Raw genomic sequence first — 18,727 nt, forward strand, 5'->3', positions numbered from 1 at the left:
CGGTGAAACCCCGTCTCTACTAAAAATACAAAAAAAATTAGCCGGGCGTGGTGGCGGGCACCTGTAGTCCCAGCTACTCGGAGAGGCTGAGGCAGGAGAATGGCGTGAACCTGGGAGGCGGAGCTTGCAGTGGGCCGAGATTGCGCCGCTGCACTCCAGCCTGGGTGACAGAGCAAGACTCTGTCTCAAAAAAAAAATATATATATATATATTTTTTTTTTTTTTTAAATGTCCATTCCAGTTGAAATATGAATTCCAGTTTCACATTCCATTGTAATGTGAAATTAGGAAACTTATTTAGAACCAAAAAGTTCTCTAATATTCATTTCTTCTTTTAAAAATAGTTTAAAACTAGGATTAAGACCTTCTGAATATAATAGGTAACACCTAGGCATGATTGTTTTAACTTTAGAAATAGTCCTTTTAAAACCAAATTTTTCAACTTTTACCATTTTCATTTAATACTGTTTGAAACTTCTGGCCAGTGTACTTTTTTTTTCTTTTTGAGACAGGGTCTCACTCTGTTGCCCAGGCTAGAGTGCAGTGGCACCATCTTAACTCACTGCAGCCTCAACTCCCTGGGCTCAAAGGATGCTCCCACCTCTGCCTCCGGATTAGCTGGGACCACGGGCATGCACCACCACCCTCAGCTAATTTTTGTATTTTTAGTGGAGGCAGGGTTTTGCCATGTTGCCCAGGCTGGTCTCGAACTCCTGGGCTCAAGCAATATGCCTTCCTCGGCCTCCCATAGTGCTGGGATTACAAGTGTGAGCCACCGTGCCCAGCTCAGTGTACTTTTTAAAATATGAAACAAGACGAAAAGATTAAAAATATATATTACCTATAGATCATGTAATAGGATAATGTAGCAGAGAAAAGATGAATGAATAAAAACCAATTGCATTTCTATGTAGCAATAAATAAAAGGAAAATAAAATAAGAAAAATACATACACATTTTTTAAAAAGTACTGTGTAGGAGCTGTATGAAAAGAGTGGCCCTTTACTGGGAGATTCAGAAGGAGAGTTGAAAAATAGAAAGGTTGAGCTCTTTTTTTGTTGCTAAAATTTTTAGTGGTAATTTAGACACAATGGAATGTATCTTTCAAAGTATAATTTTCAGTGAGTTGTAATGAATATATATACCTGTGTGAACATAACCCAATTAAGGTACAGAACATTTGTGTCACACCAGTCATCTCCCCATGTTTCCAGGCAGGCTCTCCGCCTACCCTAGCTGATTCTTATTACCATCACTTAGTTCTGCCAGTTCTAGGTCTTCATATAAATGGAACCAGACAGTGTGTACTTTTATGTCTGACTTTTTTTGCTCAACATGAAAAACTATATTCTTTCGTTATAAGGCTGAATAACTTAAACCAAAAAAAAAAAATTTTTTTTTTTTTTTTTTAAATGGACTCAAGCGATCCTCCTTCAGCCTTCCCAGTAGCTGGGACTACAGGCACATGCCACCGCACCTGGCAGCTAGGCTGAATAACATGAAAGATTGGTTTTTCTGATATTAATATCAAGTTCAGAATTTTTAAATTTCATATGAAAATTCAACTAGGGATATTTTTGGAATTTTACAAATTGATTCTCAGTTTTTTATCAGAATAAATAGATAAGAATGATTGAGAAACTTAAAAAAATAAGAAAAAGGTGGTAGTGGTGGAACTTTCCCTGCCAAATACTAAAATATTTTTAAAATCTGTAGTAATAAAACAGTATGGCGAGAAGATTAATTGAAGAAAATAACTTTAGGCCCGGCACGGTGGCTCACACCTGTAATCCCAGCACTTTGGGAGGCTGAGGCGGGCAGATTGCCTGAGATCAGGAGTTCAAGACCAGCCTAGCCAACATGTTGAAGCCCTCTCTCTACTAAAAATACAAAAACTAGCCAGCTGTGGTGGCACACGCCTGTAATCCCAGCTACTTGGGGGTGCTGAGGCAGGAGAATTGCCTGAACCTGGGAGGCAGAGGTTGTAGTGAGCCTAGATTGCACCACTGCACTCCAGCTTGGGCAATAGAGTGAGACTCCATCTCAAAAAAAGCAAACGAAAACAAACAAAAAACCTTACTCTGTAAGTATAGAAGAATTTATACAATAAAGGAAATAATTTCTATGACCTATGGAAAGAAAATGAATTATTCACTAAGTGGTGTTGGGAAATTTTTCTGTTTGGAGGAAAAGTAAGAAGATATTCATAGCTATGCCAGGATAAACTCCTGGAGTAAAGAGTTGAAATATGGCCAGGCGCGGTGGCTCATGCCTGTAATCCCAACACTTCGGGAGGCCGAGGCGGGCGGATCACAAGGCCAGGAGATCGAGACCATCCTGGCCAACATGGTGAAACTCCGTCTCTACTAAAATACAAAAAACTAGCCAGGTGTGGTGGTGCATGCCTGTAGTCCCAGCTACCCAGGAGGCTGAGGCAGGGGAATCGCTTGAACCCGGGAGGCGGAGGTTGCAGTGAGCGGAGATCGCGCCACTGCACTCCAGCCTGGCAACAGAGCAAGACTCCATCTAAAAAAAAAAAAAAAAAAAAGAGTTGAAATGTATAAGCGGGTGTAGTCGTACTATAAGATGTGCAGAGAAATTGAAGTCCTTTTGTTTTGTCTTAATGTGACCCATGAGTATGTACAATCCAATAATCTAAGCTGTCTTTAGGTAATGCTCAGACTTTATTTCCTCCCGATCCTGCTCCACTCATCCCCATTGATTGCTATTTGCATAGGTGGCATCTGGATATATTGAGGGTGAGAGGGATTTGCTTGACTGGTAATGACAGTGAAGGGAGTGTCATATCTATGCAGTTATGACAGTGTCCTGGATTCTTGCTTTTGGCAGCTTTGAGGTAGTTTATCATCTTTGGGAATTTGGCTTTCTGTTGGTAACTGCTGCTGTTGTCTCTAGCAGATGAATTTGTGGTTCATTCTTTTTCTAGTTGCTAAGGGCCCCATGGCCTCTTCCCTGCTCTCTTTCCCCTGCTCTTACTGAGCTCTTGAAGCCACTGAGACTCCACTACATCTTCTGTGTGGCTCCTTGGCCTACATGGCACACTGTCATTGTTCTTTGCAGAATAATGGCAGGATCACCTTGCCCTGTCATTAAAGGCCCTGTGGCAGGTCCATTAGCTCGAAACTCTTGCTGTCACACTTGGGAACTGAGGGAGAGTCAGAAGTGCAGATTATTTCCATCATACTATGCTACTCTTTAAGTGACCTCCAGCATATCAAATAGGGACCAGGGCCAGTGTCCCTCTGCTCTCTTTTCCTCTTAGGTTCTCTAACTACCACCTTTACCTCCATCTGAGGAGAAACTGGGATGTTTACAAATGCCTCTGCTTTTCCTCTGGGTTCCTGTAATCTTCAAGTGCCGGAAGGAATAGACTTTCCTTCTTCCTTCTTCCTCTCTGAACCCCTGACATAAACCCCAATTTATGATGATCAGGAGCCTGGTATCTGAATACCATCAAGGGTGAGAGGAATTCACTTGACCTTCTGGTGTCATCATATCTTTTATTTATTTTTGTTTTGTTTTGTTTTTTGAGACGGGGTCTCACCCTGTTGCCCAGGCTGGGGTGCAATGGCACGATCTTGGCTCACTACAACCTCCGCCTCCCAGGTTCAAATGATTCTCCTGCCTCAGACTCCTGAGTAGCTGGGATTAGAGGTGCTCTCCACCACGCTGAGCTATTTTTTGTATTTTTTTGTATTTTTAGTAGAGATGGGTTTCACCATGTTGGCCAGGCTGGTCTCGAACTCCTGACTTCGTAATCCGCTCCCCTTGGCCTCCTAAAGTGCTGGGATTACAGGCATGAGCCACCATGCCCAGCCTATTTTTCTATTCTTTTGAGACAGGGTCTCACTCTGTCACCCAGGCTGGAGTGCAGTGGTGCAATCTCAGCTCACTGCAACCTCTGCCTTTCAGGCTCAAGTGGTCGTCCTGCCTCAGCCCCCTGAGTAGCTGGGACCACAGGTGCATGCCACTATACCCAGCTAATTTGTTTTTGTATATTTTGTAGAGATGGGGTTTCGCCATGTTGCCTAGGTTGGTCTCAAACTCCACAACTCAAACGATCCGCCCACCTCAACCTCCCAAATTGCTGGGATTACAGGCACGAGCCACCCTTCCCGGCTGGTTATCATATCTATACAGGGGAAGTTGAAGGAGTTTTTCTCTTACTGAACAGTGCCTGACTCCCAAGTCCGTTTACTTGCAGCAAAATTATATTTTTAAATGTTAAAAGCAACTGTTACTTTTTCTATTTTGACATTTCTTTTACAACAAACTCTAATCTGTGCTAAGATAGATATATGCCTTTTGTTTTGGAGACAGGGTCTCAGGCTGTGGTGCAGTGGTGCAATCTCAGCTTACTGCAACCTCCACCTCCCAGGCTCAAGCAATCCTCTTTCTTCAGCCTCCTGAATAGCTGGGACCACAGACACACACCACCATGCCCGGCTAATTTTTGTATTTTTTATAGAGATGGGGTTTCGCCATGTTGCCCAGGCTGTTCTGAAACTCCTGGACTCAAGCAATCCACCACATCACCTTCCCAAAGTGCTAAGATTACACACATGAGCCACCACACCTGGCATATACATGCCTTTCGTTGGGTAAAGAGAGAGCTTGTACTGGAAGAGGTAAAAGAGAAAACAATATTTAATGATTTTCTAATAACTTTTACTGTAAACTTAACAGTAATTAAGGAAATCATCATGAAAAATTGTGATAAAATGACCTAGATGAAAAATATTTATTTCTTTAGAAACTTAAAAACGACTGGGCATCGTGGCTTACACCTGTAATCCTAGCACTTTGGGAGACGGGGGCAGGGGAGTATTTGAGTCTGAGGGTTCAAGACCAACCTGGCCAACATAGCAAAACCTTGTCTCTGTATTTAAAGAGAAGAAGGAAAAAAAAAAAAACACCTTAAAAACATTTAATTGGCCGGGCGCGGTGGCTCACGCTTGTAATCCCAGCACTTTGGGAGGCCAAGGCGGGTGGATCACGAGGTCAGGAGATCGAGACCCCGGTGAAACCCCATCTCTACTAAAAAATACAAAAAATTAGCTGGGTGTGGTGGCGGGCGCCTGTAGTCTCAGCTACTCGGAGAGGCTGAGGCAGGAGAATGGCGTGAACCCGGGAGGCGGAGCTTGCAGTGAGCCGAGATTGCGCCACTGCACTCCAGGCTGGGCGACAGAGCGAGACCCCGTCTCAAAAAAAAAAAAGAAACATTTAATTGAGTCAGTATAAACTGAAGATAATATTTGTAGCAAATATAATTAATTAATCTGGTAAATATATAAAGAGTACTACTTAATGACTTTTAAAACAGACCCCACCTGACCTGTACTGCTATACAAAGAAATAACTGAATACAAGGGAAAAATTCGGTGTAAGGGGTTTGTTATATTTTAATTAATGTTTAACATGACACCAGGTTATATACACATTGTTTTCACAGGTAAGATAACTTTTAAGAATGTGAATGGCATGGGAAAAAAGAAATTGAAGGAAATAATATTAAAACATTAGGTGTAGTTTTCTTTCAGCAGAGACGCAGAGGTAATTTTGCTTTTCCTTATTTTTCAAAATCTCTATAGTCAGATATTTTTTAGATATATACTTTAAGTTCTGGTATACATATGCAGAATGTGCAGGTTTGTTACATGGGTATACACGTGTCATGGTCGTTTGCTGCACCCATCAACCTGTCATCTACATGAGGTATTTCTCCTAATGCTATCCCTTCCCTATCTCCCCACCCCAATAAGCAGATTTTCTTTTATGGGGCATGAGAAAACAAAAGATGTTTTTATTTGTTAAGTAAAAGATACTAGTCTCAACATTAATCCCCTAGTGATTATTATTCATTTGGGTAGATGTTGGATAGAAGATGAATATGCATAAAAAGTCATTTTTCAGTTTGTTGTACTTAAAATAATTTCATATATTAATGCACTTTTATTTTTATTTTTTCTTTTAGGAAGCTATCATACAAATAATGAAAATGAGAAAGAAAATTAGTAATGCTCAGCTGCAGACTGAATTAGTAGAAATTTTGAAAAACATGTTCTTGCCACAAAAGAAAATGATAAAAGAGCAAATAGAGTGGCTAATAGAGCACAAATACATCAGAAGAGATGAATCTGATATCAACACTTTCATATATATGGCATAATTTTGAATATCATGGACAATATTTAGAACCCAAATTTTGGAGTGCTTGGGCAGAAAGTTGTAAAGTTTGTGCTGGGGAAAGGTTTATTTGGACTTTGATTACATAAATATTAAAATCTCTGCCTTACCTTACAAAAACAACTATATTTTGCCAGTCACATTAGTTAGCATGATGGCATTCCCTTCATGTTGCACACTCTTTAACAGCATGCTGTTTTGTGGAGAAACTTGCATTCATGAAGAGCCCATTATCAACTTTTAAAAGTGAATTTGATTTGTACCCACCAGGAGAAATACAGTTGGGAAGGGTGAGGGCGGGGTTCTTGTTGCTTTTTTCTCTTTTTTCCTCTCTTAAAAAATGTACTTGCACAAGGAAGGATCTTCAGATATTCATGCACTGAAAAATGCTGTTATCTTTTGTTTTTAAAAAATGCAATTAAAACTAGAAATAGCACTCTTGGTTTCTTTTGATGAAAAGAGTGAGCTGGTCAATGCAACATGGGGAAACGGCAGATGTAGGTGAGAAGTTAAGTATTTAATAGTATCAAATTGTTCAAACATTGCTCAGTATAATAACTGGATTTTAATGGTTACCTAAAAATGGTATTAAATATTTTCAACTTTCAAATGTTGGTTTTCTTTAAGCAGGAGACTGCTATTTTAGTTGTTGTTAAATGATAAGGAGTTGTTTTTTTTTTTAATATGGCTGGAGAGCTTGTTTTGAAAAGTGAAGCTTATATTAATTGTTGCTTCAGTCATTTAAAAAATTTATGGAGATAGGTAGGTCATTATGATTGCAGAGCCAAAATAGCAGAACAAACATATTAAGTGTGTTTACTAAACATATTGTGTGTTTACTAACACACTTAATATTTATATACCTAATATATATTATGCCATATCTGAATTTATTAAAAACAACACAGAAATCTCCTGCTCTGATATAGTTATGTAACTGATCTCTTAATCTGTAGCATAGAAGTATTTTGGTATTTTAAGGTCTCATGATTAGGGATTTGTAGCCTCAGGTTTGAATCTGTCACCTAGGGGTAAGAGAAAAACCACAACGTAAGACCTGAAAAACAGAAGCAAAATTGTTGCACTCTTAATACAAGCAGTAAACTTGCCAAATATATGTACATATATATTTATATATTTTAAAAATAAACATTTTTTAAATCGTCAGAAGGCAACATTTACCATGTTCCTTTCAGTCTATCCAAAGTAGCAACTTGACTAGTTGCTGGCAACTGAATACCCAGAGTAGTGGAAATTTTAGGACTTGAGGACGTGAACAACTTAAAAGAGAAAATTTATTCCCCTTGGGGAAAGAATGGCTCAACGTGGGTTTTTATTCATTGTGGTGCACGTTTCAAATTTTCTTGCAAATTATTTTATATCTTGTTTGATGTTAAGTAATATTTTTAAAGTATGGTTTTTGAAGATAGTAGGACATGGAGTACAGAAAGGCATACAGTATTATGTTACAGTGGAGTGCTTTCAAGAGCATTTCATAGGAGCTGTCCCCATCCGAAGAGGCTTTGTGAACTGCCTGCTGAATGGAAGGAAAGCAAATTTAAAACATTTAGAGTTTTGCTGAGTATAGTCAAATGCCTGTTCTGAAACTCATAGGAAATTGGAATTTTGTTTAAAATTTTACACTTTATCTTTAAGGTAGCAAATGTCAATTATTAGACTGAGCATATTGTGAAGAATTAAACTAAAATTAGTACATACAGTTTTCTCTAATTAGGTGACTGTTCATAATGGGTATATTTGGAATTTAGAAGAAATAATTTTGTAGTAATTGCGGCCCTTATGTTTAACAGATAATTCAGCATTGGCGTATTTGCTTGTCCCAGTACAAGAATGCCAAAGGAGGAAACAGGAAAGATTGCCGTCCATTTTAAAAATTTACGTTTGTTGTTTTAAACCATAATTGTTCTTGGAACTTTTTTGGAACTTCTGATTTTGGGTCATTCAATTTAAGAATGAGAGTCATGATGTTTTGATTTATGAAGGCGAATTTAATGCAGAAGTGGGTAACACTACATTCATAGCAAAGTTTTTTATTAAATTTTATAAATTTTTAATAGCCAATTATGTCCTAATTGTATTTTGGGGAATGAACAGCAGCAAATACTGTAAACGTACAGTTTTCTTTTTTTTTTTTTTGGTTATGTATACAAAAGTTTTAACTACTTTTTGGTGTTTATGAAAACCATTTAGTTGACAAGGTGCCTATGCCATTGTTAAATTTTCTTTAAGTAATTTAACAACAGATTTGCTAATTTAAAAAAAAATGAAAAAAAATATCTTACCAGCAGTTTGTAAAGGTCTGGAATCACAGTTGGCATCCTTTATTCAGGTCCCTTCTCTCCAATGTGCACTTAAAATTGGTGCCGAGCAGGGATAAAACCTGCAGTTAAGGGAAAAGAAAATCCAGCCTCCCCCTCCAAAAAAAAAAAAAAAAATCAATTTTTAAAAATTAGTGGTATGGCAATAAGACACTTCAGAGGCTATCTTAACCTCTGAATACCCATCTTCTAGTTTAAAGATGGAGACATCCCATCTGGAAAATGTTAACTTGTGTTGCCATCTCGTTGCCGGAGTAAGTAGACATAAGACAGAGTTTAGGAAGTAAAAATACAGAAAAATGTTGATGGTCACAATGAGATAAATATTAGAATATTACTATTCCAATGATTAAATGAGGATCTTGAAATAAATTCTGAAGTCTTCCAATTTTTACAGTTATTGGAGGGGTCCCTGAGTTCTGTCAACTTTTTTATTTAATTCTCTTGCTCTTATTTTGTGCATAAATGTTAAACCTTCCAAAAATGAAATGTTAGCTTTCTTTCTTTTACTTTTTATTAAATTTAATAGAAAATATGACCTGAGTAGTTAAAAAGTATTTTGCATTATTTGCAGTAAGATGTCTCTAGCACTGCTCAAAGGGCAAGTTTTAAAACTTCAGTCTAGGTGAAAGATTTGCTAGTTTTACAGAAAGATTTGCTATCTTAAACTCAAGCTGGTTTTTCTATTCTCATGCAAGTGACTGGGATGCTGTCTTATGAATTCTTCCAAGGTCATGTTTGTGAAATAAACATTACATGAGAGCTTTCCTGTCATCTACACTATATGTTGTCTGGAGTGTTGAACAAACTTATTTTAGTTCCTAAGTTGTAATCTATCCTCATATGGTCTATACGATTTTGAATGTGTGCCACTACATACTGAGATGATAATGCTGTACAGTTTTAAGTGGTAGCAGTTTCTGTATGCAGTAGGCTGAAATATTTTGATGAACTGCTTAATTTTTGGATTTTATTTTTTAAGTTGTATAATTTATTTTCTTGCAAAATAAAAATGTAATATAAAAGCTTTTACCTATCCAGAAAATGTTGATGTTCTACTATAAAATAGTTACAAAGAGTTTAATTAAAATTTTTATAGTAGGTATATTTTTAAATTTCAAGGTAAATTAATAATTCTCAGCGAGCTTTAGGAATCAGAAATATGAAAAGTAACCCACTTATTTATATTAGACTTCAAATTCTAATTCAAAATGAGAGCAGTCAGGAATGTAGCTTTTCCACTGATGATAGCATATGGCTATATGCCTGGAAGAGGTAAAAAAAAAAAAAAAATTCCAACCCGAAAGTGATTAACATATTCATCAACTAAGATAGGCTATGTCATAACAAAATTCAAATTTTATAGCAGACAAAAGTAAAAAATGGGCCGGGCTCAGTGGCTCACGCCTATAATCCCAGTACTTTGGGAGGCCAAGGTGGGTGGATCACCTGAAGACAGGAGTTCGAGACCAGCCTGGCAAACATAGTGAAACCCCGTCTCTACTAAAAATACAAAAATTAGCCGGGTGTAGTAGCGTGCACCTGTAGTCCCAGCTACTCGGAAGGCTAAGGCAGGAGAATCGCTTGAACCCGGGAGGCAGAGGTTGCAATGAGCCAAAACTGTGCCACTGCACTCCAGCCTGGACGACAGAATGAGACTCTGTCTCAAAAAAAATAATAATAAATAAAAAATGTAAAACATATCATTTCACATTTTGGATATATTTGAAAATTTATGAAATACTTATTTTTATTTTTCTTTCTTTTTCGAGACGGAGTCTCACTTTGTCACCCAGGCTGGAGTGCAGTGGCGCGATCTCGGCTCACTGTAAGCTCCGTCTCCCGGGTTCCTGCCATTCTTCTGCCTCAGCCTCCCGAGTAGCTGGGACTGCAGGCGCCCGCCACCACACCCAGCTAATTTTTTGCAGTTTTAGTGGAGACAGGGTTACACCATGTTGGCCAGGATGATCTCGATCTCCTGACCTCATGATCTACCTGCCTCGGCCTCCCAAAATGCTGGGATTACAGGCGTGAGCCCCCGCGTCTGGCCTGAAATACTTATTTTTAAGCTAGAAATAGTTTAGCAATAAGGTTGTGAAACAACAGATAATAGCGATTAGTTACTGATCAAGTGAACAATTTAATAATCAAAAAAACTCTGACTATAAGAAACTTGAATTGCATACAGGAACTTAATTACACAGAGGAACTAAATTTAAAAGAAATTTCAGGCTGGGCGCGGTGGCTCACACCTGTAATCCCAGCACTTTGAGAAGCTGAGGCGGGCAGATCACTTGAGGTCAGGAGTTCAAGAACAGCCTGGCCAACATGGAAATACCCCATCTCTACTAAAAGTACATACCTGTAATCCCAGCTACTCAGGAGGCTGAGGCATGAGAATCACTTGAGCCTGGGAGGTGGAGGTTGCAGTGAGCCAAGATCACACCATTGCGCTCCAGCCTGGGCAACAGTGCCAGACTCTCATTCATTCATTGATTCATAAATAAATAAATGTTATAGAGCTCCTTTACATTGAGGGATCATTTCTTGTTCCTACTGTAGTAGTCAATAAATGTTTTGGACAGCTGGATGGAGGAACACATTTGACTTCATAACGACTCTAAACCTTTGTCTTAAACTGGCATTTGGGAGTTTGGGGTTGGGGGAGGAGTTGACTTGGAAATGAAGCTAGAGAAGGTATTTTCTCAGTGTAAAATTTCATCTGAACCAAGGAACAGATTTCATTTAAACCAAGAAACTAAGCTTAAGCTTTTGGGCCCCTTGTACAAGGCCCTGGGAGGGGGAGCCCTACAAGTTTTGTATTTTTAATTTTGTATTTTCTTAAAGAGGGTCCTCAGAATATCAAGTTGGATTCAGCCTTGTTAAACCTCAGTGTAAAAAGGGCACATAGTAGGACTGAATGAATGATAGCACATGTGCCTGAGAATATAGTTCAATGTTTTAGTTCTTTTTTTTTTTGAGATAGAGTTTCTGTCACCTAGGCTGGAGTGCAGTGGCACAATTGCAACTCATTGCAGCCTTGAATTCCTGGGCTCCAGTGATCCTCCCACTTTAGCCTCCTGAGTAGCTGGGACCACAGGCACACACCACCACGCCTAGGTAATTTTTTTTTTGTTTGTGGAGAGGAGGTCTCACTATGTTGCCCAGGCTGGTTTTGAACTCCTGAGTTCGAGCAATCCTCCTCCCTTGGCATCCAGGAGTGCTGGGATTACAGGCATGAGCCACCGCACTCAGCCAATATTTTACATTTTAGTGTGGAGACTTTTATTTCTCATTCCCCATTCTGGGCTATACAATTGAATATGGACTTTTTATGTCACTGAACTCCTGTTTTGACAGTGGACAATCCAGAGCAGGGTAACAATTGAGATTAACAATTGATGGTGAGAGTTGAGTTCTAGACTTTTGTGAACATCTGATTAAAGCAAAATACATGCATATAAAAATATAAACAATTGCATATATAAATGTTAAGAGTTAACACATCCAAGCTTAGAAATCTTTAATAGTGATGTCCTAGAGTGAGTAAAATGAGTAACAGCTTGCTTTGTGGATTGGTCATGGCCTAACTTCAGGAGTGCTGATCCAAACTTTGATTTGTTCTACTTTTCTAGAGAATAGCAGAAGACTTCTCTGAGTGTTAATGGCTTCTTGCGATTTTACTTAATAATAAAGGAAATAGAGTATTTCCTTTTTTCCTTTATTATGCTGTAATTACTGAGCCAGACTGATACTGTTTAGATTTTTCTTCAGCAGTGGTTGATGGTCCAGGTGTGGCTCACACCTCTAATCCCAGCACTTTAGGAGACTGAAGCAGGAGGATCACTTGAAGCCAGGTTCAAGACCAGCCTGGGCAACATAGTGAGGCCCCCATCTCCACAAAAATGTAAAAATTAGCCAGCGGTGGTTGGTTGCACACACCTGTAGTCCCAGCTACTCAGGAGGCTGAGGCTGCAGTGAGCTGTGATTTGCTAAATGTATAATTATTATTTTCCCCTACTCTACCTTATCTCCTAAATTCTCAGTAGATTATATTGCTTTGAAAAAATAAGCAGAGAAAATCAGGCCTTCAGGCATGAACTCTTAACTTGCCTTTTCTCCACCTGTAAACTTTACCTCTAATCATGTACATCTTCATCTGCCTGCTGTCTCAGAGGAAGAGATGACCTCACTTGTTGCTCAAGACCAACTATTTTACCTTTTTCTGAATTCCATCCTCTCCTTCCCGCTGTGTTTTGCCTTTTAAATATCTCCATCGCCTAAATGTTTCAAACATTCTTCTTTTGGATATTTTTTTCTTTGCCTACTCCAGTGGCTCTCCATTTTGGTCCACAGACCAGCAGCATTGTCACTTGTTGGAAATGTAAATTCTTGAGCTCCACCCCAGACCTACTCAATCAGAAACTTGTTCAGGTGAAGCCCAACGATCTGAATTTTAAGAAGCCCTCTAGGTGATGCTGATGACAGTCAAGTTTGAAAATCATTGGCGTATATACATACTGATGTACCCACCATGCTTGAAAAAATCCCCTCCCCTTACCTCGGTCATGCTATGGCCTTATTTTCCCCCTTCCCTTCTCTCCTAAACATGTTGGAAGAGCATTCCACAGTCTTACTGTCTCTAGATCTTTTTGAGATAGGGTCTTGCTCTGTTACCCAGGCCAGACTAGAGCATAGTGGTGTGATCACAGCTCACTGCAACCTCTACCATCTGGGCTCAAACGATGCTCTCACCTCAGCCTCCCCAAGTAGCTGGGACCACAGGTACATGCCACCGTGCCTGGCTTTTTTTCTTTTTTAATTTTTGCGGAGATGGGATCTTGCTATGTTGCTCAGGCTGATCTCAAACTCCTGGCCTCAAAGGATCCTCCCATCTCTGCCTCCCAAAGTGCTGGGATTATTAGGCATGAGCTACCATGCTTGGCCTTCGTATTTTCAATATGGTAGTAATTGGCTCATGTCTTCACTGTCCCTCTTACCAAGGTCATCAGTTACCTCATTAGTGCTATTAGAAGTTCATTTCTGGCAAGGTGCAGTGGCTCATGCCTGTAATCCCAACACTTTGGGGGGCCAAAGTGGGAAGATGGCCTGAGACGAACCTGGACAACAGAGCCAGACCCCGTCTCTACAAAAAAAAAAAAGTTCATTTTCAAGCTTCCTCTTACTTGATCTTACAGCATTTGCATCTTGAACACTCCTAGTTACTGAATTTGTTTCATTCCTTGGCTTCAAAGACACTATTCTCTCTTGGTGTCACTCCTCTCTGTCTCAGATTTGTCTCATTCTCTGGTTCTTCTGCCTGCACATCCCATGATTTCATCTCATAGTAGGTATACTCTCCCTGGGTGATGTCATCTACTTCCCTGGCTTTGACACTGTCCGCATGTGGATGCTTCAGACTGTCTCCAGCCCAGGTTTCTCTTCTAAAGTCAGCATGTATTTCCAGCTACTTCTTGAACATATCATCTGTCACTTGATCCAGTTAATACTATCTCAGTCGCCCAGGTTAGCAACCTTGATGTAATTCCCTATTGCTCCCCTGCCCACACCACACTTGATTCCACTTCTGTCTTATCTCCAGAAGCTGGCCTTTGTTTACCTCTGCTTCTCCTGTGTTCACTGAACACACACACTGTGTAACATGCTTATACCATTTGGGGTAGGGAATGATGCACCTTTACTAGCTGCTGGGTTACTTCTGGCTTACTTTTTTTTTTTTTTAATTTTTTCTTTTGCATGCTTCTCTATTCTGGGCTGGCCTGCATTTTTGAAGTGGATTACCTAAATGTACAGAGTGGTTAAGCTGTGGTCAGTAAGATTATGTTTGCTTTTGGCATTTTTGAACCATTGACCTAACCAAGTTTTCTCTTAATTGAGCTTATAATTCAGTGCCTGAGCCCCAAGACCCCAGAAGATTTGAATGGGATATTTCTCTTTAGCCTGTGGCTGAGAGATCACTCTAAATCTAAAACATAAAAGCAGGGCAAGGACTTTTTTTTTTTTTTTTTTTTTTTTTTTGGTGAGACGGAGTCTCGCTCTGTCACCCAGGCTGGAGTGCAGTGGCGCAATCTCGGCTCACTGCAAGCTCCGCCTCCCGGGTTCACGCCATTCTCCTGGCTCAGCCTCTCCGAGTAGCTGGGACTACAGGCGCCCGCCACCACGCCCGGCTAATTTTTTTGTATTTTTAGTAGAGACGGGGTTTCACCATGGTCTCGATCTCCTGACCTCGTGATCCGCCCGCCTCGGACTCCCAAAGTGCTGGGATTACAAGCGTGAGCCACCGTGCCCGGCCTCAGGGCAAGGACTTTTATCGTTTTTAAATTCCTCACACTTTCTAGTACAATTCTATGCTTAATTATGGACCCACTATTTGTGAAGTTGAATTGATAGGTTTGAGAATCACCGTTGAATAGACCACGTCATCCTCTAAAGTAGAGGAACATGTAACGAGTCTGAAGGCATTCTCTGGGCAAGTAAGACTAATGTCTTACACTTAAGAACTTCCTAGCCTAGTGTGGTGGCTCACACCTGGTGGTCCCTGCACTTTGGGAGGCCGAAGTGGGAGGCTCACTTGAGCCGAGGAGTTTGAGCTGACATGGCGAAAACCCATCTGTACAAAAAATACAAAAAGTAGCCAGGTGTGTTGGCATGCGCCTGTAGTCCCAGCTACTCAAAGGCTGAGGTGGGAGCATCACTTGGGCGGGAGAGGTTGAGGCTGCAGAGAGCAGTGATTGCGCCACTGCACTCCTGCCTGGGTGACAGAGTGAGACCCTTTCTCAAAAAAAAAAAAAAAAAATTTCTAAAATACCCTCTTGGATCTTTGTTTTTGTTTTGTTTTGTTCTGAGAAATCCTGTCAACATTTTAAAAGAAGACACTAGGCCAGGTGCAGTGGCTCACGCCTGTAATCCCAGCACTTTGGGAGGCCAAGGCGGGCAGATCACGAGGTCAGGAGATCGAGACTCATCCTGGCTAACACGGTGAAACGCCATCTCTACTAAAAATACAAAAAAATTAGCCGGACATGGTGGTGTGCACCTGTAGTCCCAGCTGCTGGGGAGGCTGAGGCAGGAGAATGGCGTGAACCCGGGAGGCGGGGCTTGCAGTGAGCCGAGATCACGCCACTGCACTCCAGCCTGGGTGACAGAGCAAGACTCTGTCTCAAAAAACAGACCTAGTGGCATGCACCTGTATTCCCAGCTACTCTGGAGGCTGAGGCAGGAGAATCGCTTGAACCTGGGAGGCAGAGGTTACAGTGAGCAGAGATCATGCCATTGCACTCCAGCCTGGGTGACAGAGCGAGACTGTCTGAAAAACAAAACAAAATCCCCGCACTTTGGGAGGCCGAGGCGGGCGGATCATGAGGTCAGGAGATCGAGACCATCCTGGTTAACACGGTGAAACCCCGTCTCTACTAAAAATACAAAAAATTAGCCGGGTGAGGTGGCGGGCGCCTGTAGTCCCAGCTACTCGGGAGGCTGAGGCAGGAGAATGGCGTGAACCCCGGGGGGGCGGAGCCTGCAGTGAGCCGAGATTGCGCCACTGCACTCCAGCCTGGGTGACAGCAAGCTCCATCTCAAAAAAAAAAAACACTAGAGAAAATTCTCTCTAAATATGTTGAGTTTACTTGGGGATAAAAGAAAAATTACAATCTGTAATGATGCATTAATGGCAAGCATCCAGTGTGTTCTGTGTAAGGGGAACTTTTATTAGCAAAAAAAGATTTTCATAAGCTGCTTAGAAACAGAGTCCATGGGTTCCATAGGTTCAAAGCCAGAGTTGTTATCAGTTCATTGATGGAGATGCTGTTACTGGGCAGGTATTCTTTGGAGAATGTCTTGTTTGAATTATTGCAGTCCTAAAGAATGTTTAATGAAAAACCTTATCAGAGCAGGAGAAGCATGAAGCACGTGAAGCAGTTTTTAGTAAGTCCTTGGAAGCAGTTCTTACCTCAGACACGCATGCATGTGCCTCCTTCCCGGCCCTATTTTGTCTGGGTCCAACAAAAGTGACTATTCTGGTATCTGCAGCTTTCACAATCCCAGGATAAATCATATGAAGGTTTTTAGGAACACTCTACTGTTGTCTTTTGCATCTTTCTGTTTATATCGTAATCATTTTCTTATTCTGATACAGAGGGTACAAACATTTCCATGTGCCCACTGAAGAAGCTCTGTTGACATTTTGTACCTGTCTCAGGATTTCAGTGAAGGAAGTATCTTATGGCATAAGCTAGTAAACATAAGGAAAAGCTATGTGCATCCCTCCAGGATGAGTGTATTAGTTTTCTAGAATTGCTGTAACAAAGTACCACAGATTGAGTGGCCTAAAACAACAAATTTATTGTTGCACAATTCTGGAGCCTGGAAGTCCGAAATCGAGGTGTTGCCAGGACCATACTGTGCTATCTTTCTCTCTCTCTCTCTCAAGACTCTAGGGAAGGGCCCTTTCTTGCCCTTTTCTAGCTTCTGGGGGTTGCTAGCATCTGTGGCATTCCTTAACTCATTGCTGCAGCGCGCCAGTTCCTACCTCCACTTTCCCAAGGCCATCTTTTTGTCCATCTTCTTATAAGGACACCACCAGTCATATTGGATTTATGGCCCAGTGTACACCAGTGTGACCTCATCTTAACTAATCACATCTTCAAAGACCCTGTTTCCAAACAAGGTTACATTCTGACATTTTGGTGGATGTGAATTTGGGGGGAACACTTCAACCCATTACAGTCAATCCTCTAGCCCCGTAAAATTCATTCATCCCACATGGAAAATACACTCGCCTTATCCCAACATCCTCAAAAATCTTGTTTCAGCATTAACTATAAATCCAAAATCTCATCTAAGTATCGTCAACTCAAAACATTGCGAATCTCATTATCTAAATCATGCAAACCAGGTATCCCTGAGACTCTAGGTATGATATGATACATTCTAAGGCAAAATTCCTCTCCTAACTGTGGACATGTGAAACTAGGAAGCAAGTTACCTGCTTCCAAAATAAATGGTGGGTGCAATGGTTTGAATGTGTCCTCTCCAAAATTCATGTTGAAACTTGTTGTGGTATTAAGAGGTGGGCCCCTTAGGAGATGAGGCCACGAGGGCTCTGCCCTCATGAATGGATTGGTGCCTTACAAAAGGGCTGGAAGGAACCTGCTTAGGTGCCCTTTTGCCCATCTGCTCTTCTGCTACATGAGGACATAGCAAGAAGGCCCTCACCAGACACATAATGCTGGCACCTTGATCGTGGACTTTCAAGCCTCCAGAACTGTGAGTAGTAAATTTCTATTACTTACAAATTACCCAGTAATAATCAGATGTCTGTTACAGCAGGACAAAGGGACTGCGATGAGGCAAGTACAGGACAGACATTTCCATTATGAAATGCAGAATTTGCAAGGAATTAAAGGGGTCACTGTCTCACACAGGTTTGTAACACAAAAGGGAAAACTACATTCGTTTTCAAGGCCTTAATGACCCTTTGACTTGATCCAGCCTCTGGGCCCAGGGGGTGCAGTTGGCCTTGGCCTCTGGACCTATAGCTTCGTCCTCCCTGGCCTCTGCATCCATGGCTCTGCCCTGGGAGTCAGTCATTTTCCCTTCAATTTGTTCTGTCTCTGTCCCTTTCCGTCCAGGCTGGGAGTATTTCTGCTGGTATAAAATTCTCAAAAATCTTGTCAGTTTTCTGTTGATGTCACGAGGATCCACACCATTAGAACTCTCAAGTTCTCCACAGATCTTTCCTGGATAACCCCAACTCTATTCCTGGCTTCGCTGACACGGTTGAGTGGATCCATAAGTCACACAACCCTCTTTAGCAAATTATTGTCCAGACACACTCTTCAGGCCAGACCTTAGGCAAAATTGGGCAGCACACAGGCCACGTCCTCACTCCTGTGATAACGAGACAGAAGTTTCCACATCAGCCTCTGATTGTGTGCCAAGCTTCCACGTCAGCCTCTGGTCGCAGGCCAATCCTTCATGGGCTGTGGCCAATTGGAGTCCTCTAAAGGGCACTGAGGGGAGTTGCTTTGTTCCTTTAGCTTAATAAAAACCCCAATTGAAGAGGCTCTTGAGCCGCTTGCTCAAGCCCGCTCCCACCCTGTGAATTGTACTTCTGCTTCTTCAATAAATCTGTGCCTTCGTTAGCCCGTTCTTTCATTGCT

General features: G+C 41.1%; 1 protein-coding gene across 1 annotated transcript in view; it reads left to right on the forward strand.

Moving 5' to 3' along the window:
* The window catches only part of CUL5 (cullin 5), a 102,462-nt gene extending 92,888 nt beyond the window's left edge, over positions 1-9,574 (forward strand). Inside the window, exon 19 of the mRNA XM_032167302.2 lies at positions 5,996-9,574. Coding sequence (XP_032023193.1) covers positions 5,996-6,190 — 195 coding nt within the window. The 3' untranslated portion in view covers positions 6,191-9,574. The remainder of the gene's footprint in view (positions 1-5,995) is intronic.
* The last annotated feature ends 9,153 nt before the right edge of the window (positions 9,575-18,727 follow it).

Source organism: Hylobates moloch, unplaced genomic scaffold (genome assembly GCF_009828535.3).
Source record: "Hylobates moloch isolate HMO894 unplaced genomic scaffold, HMol_V3 SCAFFOLD_11, whole genome shotgun sequence".
Classification (NCBI taxonomy): Eukaryota; Metazoa; Chordata; class Mammalia; order Primates; family Hylobatidae; genus Hylobates; species Hylobates moloch.